This window comes from Ruditapes philippinarum, unplaced genomic scaffold, assembly GCF_026571515.1.
Source record: "Ruditapes philippinarum isolate M1 unplaced genomic scaffold, ASM2657151v2 ctg265_1_1_1_1, whole genome shotgun sequence".
Taxonomy (NCBI): Eukaryota; Metazoa; Mollusca; class Bivalvia; order Venerida; family Veneridae; genus Ruditapes; species Ruditapes philippinarum.
In genome coordinates this window covers 100,642-118,710 of record NW_026855197.1, presented here as the reverse complement: position 1 = coordinate 118,710, position 18,069 = coordinate 100,642, and the positions used below count along the sequence as shown (strand labels likewise).

Sequence of the window (18,069 nt, the reverse complement as noted above, 5' to 3'; positions counted from 1 at the left end):
AAACTTAACCGACATGTTGGATATATCTTAAGTTCTACTAATTTACTAATGGCTTCATAATAGACTTTAAGATGTAATCACAGTGATATAAGCCAATAGTCTAATTGTGTTATTTAATTATAATACAATGCATCTTGCACAAGATTGTCTGAAAAAAAAAAAATTTCAATATGAGTATTACTTTTAATATTGCAAAAAAGTTAAAAAGAGTTGCTTAAAATCAGGATTAAAGAAAAAAATTAAAAACAGGACTGGAAAACTAGGTTGAGACATGTTCAATGCAAGCTATGGCTGCACTCAACTGCTCTGGGGTATGGAGTAGGGCTACTACAGGGGGTAGGTGGTTCCAGTGGTTTACTGTCCTAAGAAAAAAGGAGAATTTATAATAGATTGAAGTTGCTGTGAATAACCTATAACACAGGGGATGGCCATGGCGTGATGATCGGTAGAGGGAGATTTGTCTGTAATTATGTGTTTCAAAAGTTATTGGATTTGTCCTAAAGTAACTGTGGACTATAGCTGAACATATGTCAACAAACTAGAAGTGAAGAGCAATGAACCATCACAGTTATCATGGAGCTTATATAGAAATACAGAGTTTATATATCTGTGGAGTTATTCTATTTCTGTATCTTTGACTCTTAAATTGCATAGTTAATCATGGTCCATTGGTCCATTATCCTACTATTTTGTTCCCAGCACTTGGCTGAGCTGTCAATATTTTTTTTTTATTTAAGTATGAGGAAAGTTGACATTCAGTTGGTTTGGTTCGTCATAAAGTTCTAACCTGTTAGCAATAATGATATTAATTAGTACCACAGCTTTAATAACATAAAGCCGTTTTAGTAAAAACAGACTTTATAGGGGTGTTCAGCCTATTGACAGCTGCCACTATTAGTAACTTTCACGATTATTAATTAATACGCATGCGCAGTGACTTTGTTGACAGTGGATGCAAGCTTTCGAACTGCTGCAAAGATGGGAAAGAAAAACAATGATCTTGTAAGTAGAAAAATATGGAGAAAAACGCAATATTAATATAAATTTATGATTATTCATAGCATCTTTGAAATGCATGATCATGTATAAAAGAAGACTATAGATTATTCAAAGAATATGTCTTTATAACGACCAACTTGAATCTGTTCAAGCACTGGCATGTTGATAAATCTGTTTGAAAATAATTTTAAATTTTATGTATAGTCAATTAGAGAAATCTACTGACAACTTTGGGTATAGTTGTAATTGACAGTTTTAGGGAAATTGATGACAGTTTGGCAGATAATATGAGGATGTGTTCACAGACCTGGGCTTTGGCCTGCCTGGATAATAACACAGTGATTTTTTTTCAATTTTCAAAACTCTTAAGGGGAAATATACCTATTTTGAGCTAGGGGAAACAGCCTTTATTCGGCTGTAAAATACAGGGAAAAAAATCACTGGACATAGACTACACATCTTAGATTTCTGTACCTATCGGTGAAATATTCAGTGTTGGGTCTCCCTAATTACCGACAAGAACCGACAAGAACCGACAAGAACCGACAAGAGCCTATATATTACAAATAAACAAATACAAATGTGTTTTTATGATTAATAAACATGCAGGGCATATATATTTTTTATATTTGATAAGTTTTTTCTTGTATCTTTATAGAAAATTAAATATATGCGTACCGACAAGAAAAATTCGAGTGCAGCGCGTACTGTTACTGTTACGTTGACACCGACAAGAAAGATTTGTTATTTCCAATATAATATAAATAATATAATCAGTTGCAAAAGTTGTGGTCAGAATATCTTATAAACATGTTTCAACCTTATCTGTAGTCATAAAATTGTTTTTCATGACATTGCATGAATGTATATGCAACCGACAAGAAAAAAACAGGGATCATGCGTAATGAAGATTTACCGACAAGAAATTGAGAACGAGCTGTAGTGTAGATGTAGAACATGTATATAATCTTTTTTTTGTAATTAAATAACTTTTAAGACTTTTAACTTTCATATTTTAATGCATATAAGAAAAAATATTTGTGTTTATTCCATTTAGTTTTAAAATATATTTTAACAAATCGATTACCGACAAGAAAAAAACAGGGATCATGCGTAATGAAGATTTACCGACAAGAAATTGAGAACGAGCTGTAGTGTAGATGTAGAACATGTATATAATCTTTTTTTTGTAATTAAATAACTTTTAAGACTTTAAACTTTCATATTTTAATGCATATAAGAAAAAATATTTGTGTTTATTCCATTTAGTTTTAAAATACATTTTAACAAATCGATTACCGACAAGAAAAAAAACAGGGATCATGCGTAATGAAGATTTACCGACAAGAAATTGAGAACGAGCTGTACTGTAGTGTAGATGTAGAACATGTATATAATCCTTTTTTTGTAATTAAATAACTTTTAAGACTTTAAACTTTCATATTTTAATGCATATAAGAAAAAATATTTGTGTTTATTCCATTAAGTTTTAAAATATATTTTAACAAATCGATTACCGACAAGAAAAAAACAGGGATCATGCGTAATGAAGATTTACCGACAAGAAATTGAGAACGAGCTGTAGTGTAGAAAGAACATATAATCTTTCTTTTGTACTTTTTTTCAGTTTTTGAAGAAATTGATGATGACTTAATTCTCACCACTGAGAAGAAAAGACGGACATCATGACGTACAAAGATGTGATGTTATGCATTATACGCTTGTATTTGTTTAATGAAAAAAAAACATTGAAACCTATTTTGACCAAAAGGTCTCATCAGGTTGTGGTTCATTTCTCCACTAGAAGTAAAGAAATAAACAGAGATATCCCCACTATGGGTTTTAATATTTTATTATCATAAAACTTACGGGCAGTTACGCCACGCCTGAGGTTGCAGAAATTTTTAACTTTTTTTTTTAATTTAAAATTATTTACATAAGTTACAGCACTGAAATGTATTGTAGCTTAAATTGATAATGTTTGGTAAAGATAGGCCAATTATTGTGTATTATATATATGTATTCATATGCTTTTTAAGTAATTTCGTATCTCAAATTGAACATTCTCACATCACATAAACCATTATTTTATAATATAATTCATGTCATGTGTCATCTATGTATTATATGTTGTATTTGTATATTTAATATGGTGATAAGCTTTTTATGCTTAAACCAAGTAATAAAGTTTCTGTTCTGTTCTGTTCAATGTACGAATTATCTCTTCTTTCACAGCTGTTCATTTCGAAATTGTTTTCGCACCTTTTCACCCTTAAAGTTTTCACAGCTTTGATTAAATTAAATCGCTCAAAGCTAACTGAGTGAGAAACACACGCGCACAAGCTTTAATTGAGTAATATCAATCAATTTTGTTTGAGCAATCAATTTTGAAATTTGTACTTGAAAAACCGAAAAAAAAAAATTTTTGGGCCCTGAATATGTTATATGTATATATGCTAATACAATAATTGAATTGAATTTATGTTTTCGTCCATTATTTTATTTTATTTCTATATCCTTATTGTATGCTTTACCGATGTATTTGTGTAAAAATTGTAAATGGATTATAATTGGATAATTTAAATGGCAGGTATGTAACTTTATATATGAAATATATTTTGATACAGTTATGAAATACTATTATTTTAAACAACTATAACTAACTGATCACTTTCATTAAATATGTTATATCATGCCAACACATAATGTCTCTTTAAAGAAAACATGATCATGAAGCATAATAATTATTTCTTGTCGGTACTGTAGGCATGAAAACATTTCTTGTCGGTAGACATGAACACATTTCTTGTCGGTACAGAAATATTCTTGTCGGTAATTAGGGAGACCGTTCAGTGTTATTTCTAGTTGGGCGCAGCCATTTTGAAATTTAAATAATCGTTTCTTTGTGGACGGAACAGTCAAAACTTTTCTGCTTGATAATAATCGTTGATACATTTTAGTGTTCTGTGTGGAAAAGGAATTGTTGCATGAAATACATGTACTGAACAGCTGAATGACACCTGTAAAATAGAAATGTAAAATAAAATATGAACAATTATTTTAACCGACTTCTTGGAGTACTAGGGATACTCACTGGAATACCCACTGGAGTACTAGGACTACTCAATGATATAACTGCAATATCCACTGGAGTACAAGGGATACTCACTGGCAGGGATAAAAAATTCCACTCGTTTGTTTCTATTTACAAGAGATCAATGCAGGGCGAGTACAAAATTGTAGTATGCTTGTCCAGTGGGACAAGATGAATTTGCTAATGTAATAGAAAGCTAGAATTCTAATAATCGGTTTGTTTACATTTAACAATTGAAAACCAGAAACAAAGCTGGTGTTATAGGCTATGTATAAAAAGCACAATTTATAAAGCTCTTAACACATTCAGGGTGTCCGTTTGACCCTTGAAATGACTCTTTGACCCTTCAAATCGTAAGGCCTGATTTGACCCTCGTGATTTTAACTAAAGGGTCAAATTTTGTTAAAATCTGGGGGATTTGACCTTGTAGTTGATAAAACTTAGTCAAAATGACCCTCAGGATTTCATGGCAAGTGAACACCCTGACATTGTTAATTGAATACAGATGTGACTGGAATGTGCCTGACAATGCTCTATAAAGTGAGCGATTTATACATAACTTAAAACACAAGCTTTGTTTCCGGTGTTGGTTTGTTAAATTTATGTAAACAAACTGATTTTGAAACTTTCTGAAAATCATGCCCAAAATGCAGGATGAGTGGCATAGGCATGCAGGACGAGTAGAAATTTGAAGCTACTCATCCTGCAAGATAAGTACATGTAGCTCTGAACAATAATTTTGATACCTAACTGGACTCTCCTCTGTATAATGTAAACACTTAATGATTCAAAAGAACTACAAAAAATGTCTATTATCTTGCCTTTAAGCTTTAATCAATAGTTTATCACATATTTGTTCAATGGCATGTACAATCACCACTAAAAACACTTGAACAGTTTATTTATGGATTATAGATAAAATATAACAGATAAAATATGATTTTGGCTATATGCATTGTGTTTTGTTTAATGCTTAATAAGATTCATATGCATATTAGCAAAAAATTTGTTCAACAATATTTCTTTTGTTAAATGCTTGCAACCAATAAAATAACATCAGTAAAGGAATTAATTTCAATTAAACATTGTTGGCTAATTGGTTGTCACTTGGATGCCAACATAACACTGCTTATCTAGTGGGAAACTTGCTTATTCTGTTATATTATGTTGATTACAACTAACTGTAATAACAGTACAGTACTATTAAGTGGAGATATTGAGTTTTTTTAGTCCCCTACCGGTTTACCGGAGGGGACTTTAGGTTTACCCTCCGTCCATCTGTCCGTTGCTATGGCAACACATAGACTGAAAATATGGCAAATTTTACACATAAACTGAATCCAGTGATAACTCAAAAAGTACTGGAAATATTTTTATGAAACTTGACATGTGGGTAGATGGCAGTCTTGAGATTATGCATGTCTTATCTGTTCTTCCTATTTTGAAAAAATATTGGTTGCCATGGCAACAAATAGGCTGAAATTTTTTATGAATTTGCATCTTTAATTCCAGAGTTATCCCCTCTTTAAGAATTTTGCTTTTTAAAAATGTTATATTTTGGTAACAGGGATGTTTCAAATATTAACTTTAGAGTGTCCTTCAGTCCGTCTGTCTGTCTGTTCATAAAAACTTTTTCCTGTGATCACTTTTAAAGAACATTTCCAACAAATTTACTTAAAATAGAGAAAAATTTAAACAATAGTGAATGGCCAATGGCCCTTCAGAATGCTGATGGGGTTCTAACCGGTAGGGGACTTATGGATTGCTTGCAATTCTATGATAATTGCATGTTTATTATAAACATTGTATGATTAATTTGCAGCCCTTACAAGATTCTGACCAAAACAAAAAGACTAAAAAGTACTGTACATGTTCTTGTTATGTTGAAAATCCAAACACTTGAAGTAACTTTTTAGCTCACCTGAGCATATGCTAAGGGTGAGCTATTAGGATCACTCTTCGTCCGTCGTACTTCGTCCGTTCACACTTTTAAAACGACATCTCCTCTGAAACAATAAGGCAGATCATAATGAAACTTCACAGGGATGTTCCTTGTGTGAAGCCTTAACAAAGTTGTTCAAAGAATTCCATTCCATGCAGAACTCTGGTTGCCATGGCAACCGAAAGAAAAAACTTAAAAAATCTTCTTTCAAAAACCCAAAGAGCTAGAGCTTAGATATTTGGCATGAAACATCTTTTAGTGAGTGTCTACCAAGTTTGTTCAAATAAAAGCCCTGGGGTCAAAATTGGCCCCGTCCTAGGGGGTCATTGATTTTCCCTATATGCATATAGTAAAAACTTAAAAATCTTCTTTTAAAGAACCCAAAGAACTAGAGCTAAGATATTTAGCATGAAACATCTTCTATTGAGTGTCTACCAAGTTTGTTCAAATAAAAGCCCTGGGGTCAAAATTGGCCCTGCCCCAGGGGGTCATTGATTTTCCCTATATGCATATAGTAAAAACTTAAAAAATCTTCTTTTAAAGAACTCAAAGAGCTAGAGCTAAGATATTTAGCATGAAACATGTTCTTATGGGTGTAAACTAAGTTTGTTCAATTAAAAGCCCTTGGGTCAAAATTGGCCCCGCCCCATGGTGTCATTGATTTTCCTTATATTTGTATAGCAAAAACTTAAAAAAATCTTCTTTGAAAAAACCCAAATACATGTAGGTAGAGTTTAGATATTAAGCATGAAACATCTTCTAGTGAGTGTCTACAAAGTTTGTTCAAATAAAAGCCCTGGGGAATTGGCCCCGTCCCGGGGGTCATTGATTTTCCTTATATGTGTATAGCAAAAACTTAAAAATCTTCTTTGAAAAAAGCCAAATAGCTAGAGTTTAGATATTAAGCATGAAACATCTTCTAGTAAGTGTCTACAAAGTTTGTTCAAATAAAAGCCCTGGGGTCAAAACTGGTCCCACCCCAGGGGTGTCATTGTATTTAACTATATGTGTATAGTAAAAACTTAAAAAATCTTCTTTTAAAAAACCCAATGAGCTAGAGCTAGATGTTTAGCATGAAACATCTTCTTATGGGTGTCTAACAAGTTTTTTCAAATAAAAGCCCTTGGATTAAAATTGGCCTGGTGGGGGTGGAAAGGTCATTGTTTTTCATTATATGTGTGTAGTAAAAACTTAACATCATAAAACATCTTCTAATGGGTGTCTTCCAAGTTTGTTCAAATAAAAGCCCTGGGGTTTAAACTGGCCCCGCTCCGGGGGCCTATATACAGGTGAGCGACCTCAGGGCCATCATGGCCCTCTTGTTTTACTTGTCAGTCAATGTTTATTTATTATTGGAATATATATATAAAACATGTAAAATTACTCAAATACATGTACATGTGTCATATAAATATTCTTATACTCATTCACACAGGATGATGTTTCTGTAAAAAGTTAAAAATAATATATCCTCTAATGTCCTTGATTTAACACTATTTTTGTTTATGTCAAAGAGTCTTGCGAGTAATTTGTTACATGAAAATACAAGATTTTTTTTAAACATTTATAAATTATCCACAAATTTCTTATGGCCTCACTTCAGTAAATTGAAGCCTGCAAAACATGTTCCCTTAAGTCTGCCCAGTCAGATTTATGAGGGCTTTTATCCTTCATTAATAGCACTTAACAAGTACTATGACAACACTTGTAAAAACACAATATAGTATATTACTGTTTCCTTAAACTTGTTTTGGTTGTATATTGCCTTTTATATACTGTTCTCTTATTAAACATAAATATGTTTCATTGCAGACAACCATAAATCCCGCTCTTGTTCCATCAGCAGCCTTTACTGTTGTTCCAAGAACACCTGCTCCAGAACATATTAATGCCACAGCATTAGGAGGTTCTGCAGAAGTTCTAAGTTCATCTTTGCTAGGGAGACCTGCAGTTCCAGGACCAACTCATGATGATGAACCATTTAGTGACCCAGAAAGTAGTCTTTATGACTACCAGGTCATGGAGGATGCTGGGTAAGTATGTGACTACATGTGAATGGGGGCAGGGGACATATTCGAATGATGGTCCTGGTCAAATTTATTCATTACTCAGACATGGTGTTTTTAAGGTACTGAACACTTTTTTTATTTCTCTGTCATTGTAATTTTTCATATTTGTGTGTAGGAAATGAGCAGTATTGTTTGGGTTTTTACCCAAAAGTCAGCATTTTGGTAGCTTGGTTTGTATTTTTGACTCCGAATGGAGATCAAAATTTAAAAACAAGTTTTGACAGTTGGCACCAAACAAGTAAAAAACATTGAGTAAATTTTGTGAAAAATCAAAACATATGACAGAAACTTTATTGGTCATTTTTGAAAATGCCACTGATTGCACTGTGTGTTTGTGGTAATTTTTAAAGGAATCGGGCGAATTCTGGAGTATGCTACACCTTCATGAAGATTGCTTATATTGTTATATTTAAGGTGTGATTTTTGTTTGGCGGGGTAAATATAAATTGCTGTCAGTCATTATTTTTAAGAGCAATGCATGCAAACTATGTCATATATCCTTAAATAATGCCGTGCAATTGGTTATCTGCCTGTGAAACAGATTTTGAAATATTTGGAATTGTTTTTCTGGTCACACTGAAATACAAAATTGTTCATTTTTAGGTCCCCTGCCCCCTGAAGTTTCAATGTTAGATTTAAGATGAGACATCAATGGTTGAATTTCTGTTTAAAGGCATATAAGACATGTAACAGATTGAAAGCTGCATAATAGAATGTTCATGTATTGAAAGTTTGCATGATCTTAGAATATGATAACAGAAGAAACATTTAAGTGAATAAAAAGTGTCACCAACCTTATTTTTGAGTTATCTGCTTTTGTTATTTTAGGTGATTTCAATAATTTAGGGCAAACCATATAACTATTGGGTTATGCTTTAAGCTCACCATAGCTAAAGTTGATCTTTTGTGATAACCCAATGACCATCCTTAGTCATCACTGATCAGTTGTTTACTTTTTTACTTAATTAAACAACATATCCTCCTAAAGCACTTGGTGATGAAAATATACAAGAATGATCCATTAGTGATTCCCTATGAAAATTGCTCAAGTGGTTCCGGTCCACTGAAAAAGTTGGACGTCAAAACTAGAAGATGGCTGCCATTCAGGATTACTTGATAAGTATATATGATATTTTTCAGATACTCATCAGTGGAGATGTTAGCAATTTCTAGACAACGACGTGGCACAGGTCGTGCACCAGCAGGAGTTCCTCCAGGTCAGGAACATGATATTTATGAACATCAGCAAGGTATATTTACACTGTAATTCTCTTTAAGCTTGTTCAAACATTGTGGTCCTATGGTCAAAACAATATAAAATGTATGTAAGTTGAAAATTTCCAATTCAGGAACACAAGGACATAGATACCTGGTGTGTATTAGTACATGTATAAGAACATATACCGAATTTGTATAAAACAAAGTCCTGGGTTTAAAATTGACCTTAAACAAGGGACAAAAATAAGTGTTTCACTTCATATTTTCTCTGCTGAAATTATAGTCAGAATGCATAATCTACTATCATTCTCAGGGATAGCTCAGAATACAAAAGTATTTTTCTCACATTCTTATAAATGTTACATGTACAAACATTGACTGACATTTGGTATGTATGTACACGGACATCAAAGCTTGGTTTGGGATTCAAGGTCACATACATGTATAATGTAGGTCAAGAATACCAAAGCTCAAAAAGATTTTCTTAATTTTTGCCGAACATATATTCTTGAATTTGTTATAGCTTGAACAGAGATTAAAGTTCAGCAATCATGAGCAGTAAAGGATCTTCATGGCTAGACTTGTTAGTTATATATTCTAGCTCATAGCCATTCTGTTATTGGAATTAACTACCTCTAGGCCAATTTGTTATTGAAATATACTACCTTGAAATTAATTATCTCCTGGTCATATTTGGTAATATATTTCATATTTGTTACTTATAAAATTAAAATAAGAAATGCTTACATCGCATTACTGACTTAAATAAAAGCAATCTATTTGTAAACAAAAAATAAAATCTCTGAAATTGATTCTACTTTTCTGTTTACATCTTGATATGCTAACTAAAAGAGAATTGATTAAAGATCTTGAACTACTTTGAATAGAGCTGTTATTTTTGTGAAGTTGTTTGATTGATTTGACATCATATGATGAGTAAGCATTTCTTTTTATGCCATACATATAACATATAATAATGCAATTTGACTGCCCAGTATGTTTAATAATAGAATAATGTTAAGCATGATAGAATTATAACAAATCTTATCCATGTAATGGAAAAATATTGAAAATGAGTAAACCTATTATATCACATTTAGTTCAGGATCTTGATTCACCAACAATACAGCAGAATCCCGAGGCATTGTATTCCATGCCTCTTAAACGAGGACAGAGGGTACAATCTTCCAATACAATGCAGACTACACAGGAAGTTCGAGATGCCATGCAACAAGTTCATGATCTGTCTTCAGATGAAGAAGCAGGACCATCTAACAAGGTAAGTTATAATAACAGTCTTACTTTACATGCCAGAAATAGTAAATAAAGAGTGTAGGGTTTTTGTTTGATTCCCATTTTGTAATAATTTGTAGAAAAAATCTTAATTGATAAAAATCAAATACATGTAACAAAAAATTGTACAGTTAATTTTATTCTTTATTTTCAAAAATTTGTATAGCATGAAGTGCACAAAAGTTAATTTGTTTGCACAAAATGCTCAGAGATGATTTCACGTAACTACACAATGTCTGTTGTTTATCATGTGTTGTTATCTGTAAACTCTTTAAACAACATCCCCAAAACCATTAGATAGATTTTGACTAAATTAAACATGGATTATTCTACAGTGGCTCTCTACAAAATTCAAAATAACATAAAAATTATAGAAATCTTTAACAATGGGTCAAAATTATTCTAAACCTGGGGGGTAACTTAGTTTACATAGTCTTCTTTTGGAAACATATTTTAAAGATCCCATTTAAAAATACAATGCAGAGAGTTTAGATGTTTGGCATTTAGCATCACATATTGGCACATATTAAACATTGGCAAAATTACACAGCATAAAACTGCGGACACAAGGTCATTTGTAACATTTGGCATGTATAGAAAATGTACATTCTAGAGCTAAAATATTTGTATTGATCATTACATTGTGATCTCCTATAAAAATGTAAAAATCATGAACATTGCCTCACCCTTTTGATTCATTACTTCTGCATTTGCTTCCTTTAATGTGTTAAACATTAGATGACTAGATATGACCCTGTTAACACCTACATTTTTATGTTGAAAAAGTATGTATTTTATCATGCAATAGTTTCATTTTTTGTAGAGGGCCTCCACTATAATATACTTGTTGACCTAGAGTATGAATTATTAACTTCATAAGAATGTTTTGTTTTATGCTAGTTTTCTTTGAAGATGAAATATTAACATAACCAACCACTTTTATATGTACAGTCAAACGTGTATTAAGCGACCGGGCAAGGGAAACACCAAAAACGGTCGCTTAATGAAACGGTCTCTTAAGACAGTCAGCATGATATAAAAGTCAAAATTTATAAATGACATTTTTTTTATTCGATGGGATTGTTTTTCAACTTCATTTTTATATAAATGTTGAATAATAAGTACGCTCCGATAATCTAAACGGATGCAAATGTAAAAATAACGTTCTGATATTTATTGACAAAACAGTTTTGATCCATTACGTACATGTTTGACATTTTTTCCAGGATTTTTTATTTTCTCCGTTGTTTTTCCTTGTCTCCAACACGAAAACCCTAGTAGTGAAGATGTTTTCTGTTGTGCATTTTTTCATTTGAAATAAACAAACTACATCTATTTGTTACGATTAATTTAATGGCTGATCAAGTTCAAGGTCAATTCAATGCAGTCTAAATGTCAACAAGCGAAGCGTATACACCAGCTCAGTATGGGCGGAGCGTTGCATTGTTTATCCGATATTATTGGATAATACACGTCACGCGTATACTTAACTTCATTTGCATACGCTAAAACGGTATGGGAAATAGAGTTTTTCACACGTTTATTGTTGTGTTTTGATTGCTGACACATGTGACATAACGAGGTGGCGTTCTCTAAAAACACAATTACTTGACAGGTAAAAGTGGTCGGTTAATGAAAAGATTGATGTCAATTAGGTGACTAATTAGCGGTCGCTGGTCGCGTTGAGCAAAAGTCGCTTAATACATTAAAGATATAGAGAGAAAATGATCGGGGGGAATTTAAAGTGGTCGTTTAAGACAAAAGTCGCTTAATACACGTGGTCGCATGGGCAAGTTAGACTGTATATTATCTCACAGCTTATTGTCACCAAAATAGTGTCAAGTTCATTTTATATTCTAGAGACAAAGTAGTCGACCAAGAAAACGGGTATTGCTTAATTGCATGCACATAATCATCTAGTGTGATGTGCCCACATATTCACCACAAAGCAGTGTGATTTAATAATGAACTATGTAATATGAAGCATTTCCTGTTAACCTGACCTTACGATCCTGATTACAGTATAAATCTTGAATCAACATCAGAACTTCACTTAAATAATCCTTACATGCTGTCCAACTTCTAGGATGCATCACTGTCAAGATGACGCACTGTCTGGATGCTCAACTGTCTGGATATTCCACTGTCTGAATGCCCAACTGTCTGGATGACCCACTGTCTGTATGCTCAACTGTCTGGATGCCCCACTGTCTTGATGCCCCACTGTTTGAATGCCCAACTGTCTGAATGCCCAAATGTCTGGATGACCCACTGTCTGGATGACACACTGTCTGAATGCCAAACTGTCTGGATGCCCCACTGTCTGGATGCCCCACTGTCTGAATGCCCAACTGTCTGAATGACCCACTGTCTGGATGCTCCACTGTCTGAATGCCCAACTGTCTGGATGACCTACTTTTTGGTAGCCCCACTGTCTGGATGCCCCACTGTCTGAATGTCCAACTGTCCGAATGCCCAACTGTCTGGATGACCCACTGTCTGGATGCCCAAATATCTGGATGACCCATTGTCTGAATGCCCCACTGTCTGGATGACCCACTGTCTAAATGCCCCACTGTTGGGATGTCCCATTGTCTAAATGCCTCACTGTCTGGATGACCCACTGTCTGAATGCCCAACTATCTGAATGCCCAACTGTCTGGATGACCCACTGTCTAAATGACCCACTGTCTGGATGACCAACTGTCTGGATGCCTCACTGTCTTGATGCCCTACTGTCTTGATGCTCAACTGTCTGAATGCCAAACTGTCTGGGTGCCCCACTGTCTGAATGTCCAACTGTCTGGATGCCCCACTGTCAGGGTGACCTACTATCTGGATGACCGACTGTCAAAATACCCCACTGTCAAAATGCCCCACTGTCTGGATGCCCCACTGTCTAGATGACCCACTGTCAAAATGCCCCACTGTCAAAATGCCCCTCTTTATTGATGACCCACTGTTTGGGTTTCTCCATGTCAGGAAGCCCAACTGTTTGGATGTCCCATTGTCTTGATGTCCACTGTCTGAATGCCCCACAGTATTGATTCCTCACTGTCTTTATTTCTGAATGTATGGATGTCCCATTGTCTTGATGCCCCACTATCTGAATGCCCAAATGTCTTGATGCCTCAATGTCTTGATGTCCCATTGTATGGATGCCCCATTGTCTTGATGCACCACTTTCTGAATGCCCCACTGTCTGAATTCCTCACTGTCTTAATGTCCCAATGTATGGATGCCCCTATGTCTTGATGCTCCAATGTTTGGATGCCCCACTGTCTGAATGCCCCACAGTATTATGTCCCAATTTATAGATGACCACTGTCTTGATTTCTCGATGTATAGATAGCAAACTGTCTTGATGCCCCACTGCCTACATAATTATCCCATTGTCTAGATACCCAGGCACTGAGGCTTCAAGGCATTGCAGTAAACAGACTAGATTATTTTAAGAATTCCATTCTTTTCAGGTATATCTGTAACAGTCTTTTTCTCAATATTGGTGATCAGATATTGATAAAATTTTACAGAATCAATCCTGTGTTTTCTTCTATAAACCTCACTTCGAAAATATACAGTTTATCTTGGTTCCTCATAAAATCTGCCTGCTGCCACCATGAATGATGAGAGTTCTTGGACCTAAATTGGCCAAAGTTCAATTACTTCGCAATTTTGCAATAAAAAGTCATTTTAAGGTTCCACTGAAGAAACAATGTCGGCATAGTTTAACCTTTTTTGTAAAGTTTTTGTTTATGGTCATAAATTTCAATACTAATAAAGCCATAACATTGAAACTTCATATGTTGATACACTTTAATAACTTTTACCTTTCACACTGATTTAAGGTCAAATGTCAAGGTCACTGTGGCCTTAAATAGATAATAGAGTATTATAGGATAAGGTCAATTTTCTCAGCAAGTACCAAAGCTATTCACTTTACATTTATATATTTTGCAAAGTTATGCAACTTTTTTTCTAAGGTTAATTACTCAAAAACAATCAAATATATTTACTTGGAATACTTGTTCACTATAAAAATTGGAAAGCATTTCTAAAGGACAGATAACCTGGAAGGGTATTTTTTCTCAATTATTTTCCTTTAATTTATTATTATCATAATTTTCTTAAAATCCATAACAGATATTCACTGCAGACTTGAAATACTGGCAAAAATTTATTAGAATTATACTCTGTTTTCCACTTTGCTTTCATCATACCATCAAGCACTGAGAAAAATTGATAACGCTGCTCCTTGGACAGCTCTTGTAAAATTGATTGAAATAAACTTGCACTCAAATTGTAATTCTGGGTTACATAACTTTAACTGGCTTGATGACAACCATGCATAACTTCTTTTTTTCTATATTTGCAGTATCTAGCTTATATGCTTAGTTCAAATTACAAATGTATATTCATTTTGATCTAATTTTAATACTCTTGATAGAACCTGATTTAAGAAGTATTTCTGTTTTTAACTTGCTGTTTTTTCTTGATATTTTTCTTTTTGTTTTTCTTGTCTTCTTTTGTTTAAGATAATGTTGAATTTGTGTAAACATTTTGATATTTTTACGACATTGTATATCTTATTTTAAACAAAAGTTGTTTTAAACTTTGAATAGTTGTAGTTAATTTAATCTTTATTGTAGTTAATTTAATCTTTATATACAAACATGACAGTTAGTTTAAAAAGTGTTTCATTGTGGATAGGTTTGCAATGGGCACATTTTCTACAATAAGTATTTCAAAAACTGATAAATACTATAGAAATGTATCATTTGGACATTCTAATGCAATATTGCATGGAAAAAAATGACAATGCATTTCTATGTGATTACAGGATGAATAATAATATTATGCTCTACAACACTTTACTATCAGCTATATAAATATTTGTAATATCGAATCATGTACACTTGCCAACAAAATCCCCAACAAATTCATATAGATCTATAGTGGTTTGTTGTTATATCTAATACTGAATACCATCAACATAATTATTTATTGTATAACAAACCTTCCGTTATAAACCAATTCACTGTAATATAATTATCAGTTCATAAACATGTATGTTCTTCATAATGCATAACTTAAGGAAATATTGTCATAAATTACAGCCTATGAGAAAATCAGAGAAACAAAATAGTGCAAGGAGTGCTAGAAGTTTACATTTTCCAGTAGAACATGAAGTTCCTGTTCAAGGTACTACTTTTTATTGTTAGCTACTTACTACAAAGTTTTTGTGATAACTTTGAGTTGTGGTTGTGAGTGGTGTGTTGTGTGTCATTATCCACCATTGATTAATCACTGTAAGGCATAAAAAAAAAATTGATGTGTTTCTGGTGGCTAGGCCAAAAAAAGTAGGGTCGGTAGGTCGGATTTTTTTTTTTTTCAGTCAATCAACGATTGTAGATATGTCAGATACGGATTATATGGACTTTAAATTATATTCTATAGCATATAAAAGTACTTAAAAATGTTAGACTACCAAACCTAGTCTTCAATCTTATATTTTGAAATAAATTTTACCAATGGCATGACTGTACTTTCGTTTTCATTTTTTTTATTCTTACCGAACAACTGGCTTCAATTTTAATATTATCACTCTTAAAATGACCATGCACGTCCGAAAAATGTTTTGAGCTGTTTTGCTGTGGTCAATTAATTTGATTTCCTGTTTTGCCAAACTATGATCGTATTTTGAAAGAAAATCGCCAGCAGTGACACTTCGGCTGCTTGTTGTGCCACCATATTTGCCGGTGCGCGTTAATACGTAATTTGAACACAAATCGTCTGTGCCTCACATCGTTGTCGACTCGCAATACTAAAATCCGTCGTCTGTACGGGCGCCATTTTTTTTTTTGTACATCGATAAAAAACCTTTGGGTCGGCGCTAAAAAATAGGGTCGGTCGGGCCACCGGAAACACAACATTTTTTTTTTAGGCCTAATAATCTTTTGGTGAACCTCTTGTTATACAAGGCATATTAATGGTTTTAGTCTAATAGACAAGTATGTAAAAGGTGTTGAGAATAAACTTTAAATAAAAATTAAATCAGTCATGAATTGGTTTTCCTCAGAATAAAATGAAAACATTTGGTAATATAATGAACCAAACCTTGTTTCGATATTATTTTGATATGAATTAAGAGAATGTAACATGCTTATACTATGAAGAAAGCAGCATTGAAAGTGAAATCATTTGGCATAATTTTACAAACAAAATACTTAATCACTATAACTGTAATAAAATGTCAAAAAAAATTTGAGCTTTTGAGGAATGAGTTTTATAGCATTTTAAGGCTTAATTGGCCTTTTATAATCTTTACATTAGAAATGATGACCAACAGTAGACAGGTTTTCACACCTAAACAAGTTTACACACTGAAACATATAGTCACATCATGATGCCTCTATGTTAAAGCAAGTTATCAATGTACATGTGTCATATGAGAGAGTCCCATTATATACTTTGTCTATATTTTAGATTTGAAAAAGCACAATTTTTTACCTTTATTCAAAGTTTGATAAATATAAAACGAAAGGCTACTTATATAATTCTAAAATGTTATCATATATTGTTTGTATGATATTAAGTCCATATATTGATTATATCTCTTCTTTAAATATGTGTCCACAGGTTTTATTTTTTATGCAAGTTTCTTTTGAAATCTTGACTTATTTCATTTATTACTGATTTTTGGACCTTTTGCTTCAGAAATTATTGTGCACCATTCTGTAAGCACTCCAGTACAAACACCAAAAACACCAAAAGCACATGCACATATGGTGGAAGATAAAATAGTAAAGGAAAATATGGAACCAGTAAGGTCAAGTCACAATAGATATCACAGCAGCAGCCCAGGTAAAGTTACACCCATTGTCTACATTCTTTCTATTCATTCTATATTATTTTTATAAATGTGTGTATGAGGGAGATTGTCGGTTCTATTACATATAAGGTAAAAATTCTTTGAAAAATTCCAGGCATATACTCTATAATTAATTAAATAGGGCTACCTATAGTACATGTAGTAGTAAAAGGGGTAAATAAAATAGTGTATACAACCTGGCATTAGAAAACAGTGCCACAGAATGATAATGACATGACATGCAACAACACACAAAATTATTCTTTAAAAGATACTCTTTTAGTGTTTTCAATAGTGGTTAATCCACTGTATACACATGTCATTTATAGCACTGTGCAGTGAATAGTTTTGCAATATTAGTTGTTCACGTAATAATGTCTAAATAACTTGGCACAAATGTTTGTTATAATAAGACGATGTGTTATGCACCACAACCAGACCCGTACCTCCAGGGTCAAGGTCGCACTTGCTCATTCAAGGTCAACATTGTCTATTTGAGGGTATATGTTGTGTCCGGTCCATAACTTTCTTATTTTTGAAGGGATTTTGTAAATACTTGCCACAATTGTTAACAATAATGAGA

The 18,069-nt window shown here is 33.1% G+C and overlaps 1 protein-coding gene across 3 annotated transcripts in view; it reads left to right on the top strand.

The window, feature by feature from the left end:
* Positions 1–922: 922 nt before the first annotated feature.
* The window catches only part of LOC132742432 (centrosomal protein of 89 kDa-like), a 35,569-nt gene continuing 18,422 nt past the window's right edge, over positions 923–18,069 (top strand). For 2 of the 3 annotated variants that reach the window (XM_060730858.1, XM_060730856.1), the window contains exons 1-7: positions 923–1,002; positions 7,848–8,068; positions 9,245–9,354; positions 10,423–10,601; positions 12,476–12,502; positions 15,733–15,817; positions 17,333–17,479. In XM_060730858.1, coding sequence (XP_060586841.1) covers positions 979–1,002; positions 7,848–8,068; positions 9,245–9,354; positions 10,423–10,601; positions 12,476–12,502; positions 15,733–15,817; positions 17,333–17,479 — 793 coding nt within the window. In that variant the 5' untranslated portion in view covers positions 923–978. The remainder of the gene's footprint in view (positions 1,003–7,847; positions 8,069–9,244; positions 9,355–10,422; positions 10,602–12,475; positions 12,503–15,732; positions 15,818–17,332; positions 17,480–18,069) is intronic. The other variant, XM_060730857.1, reaches the window with a different exon arrangement.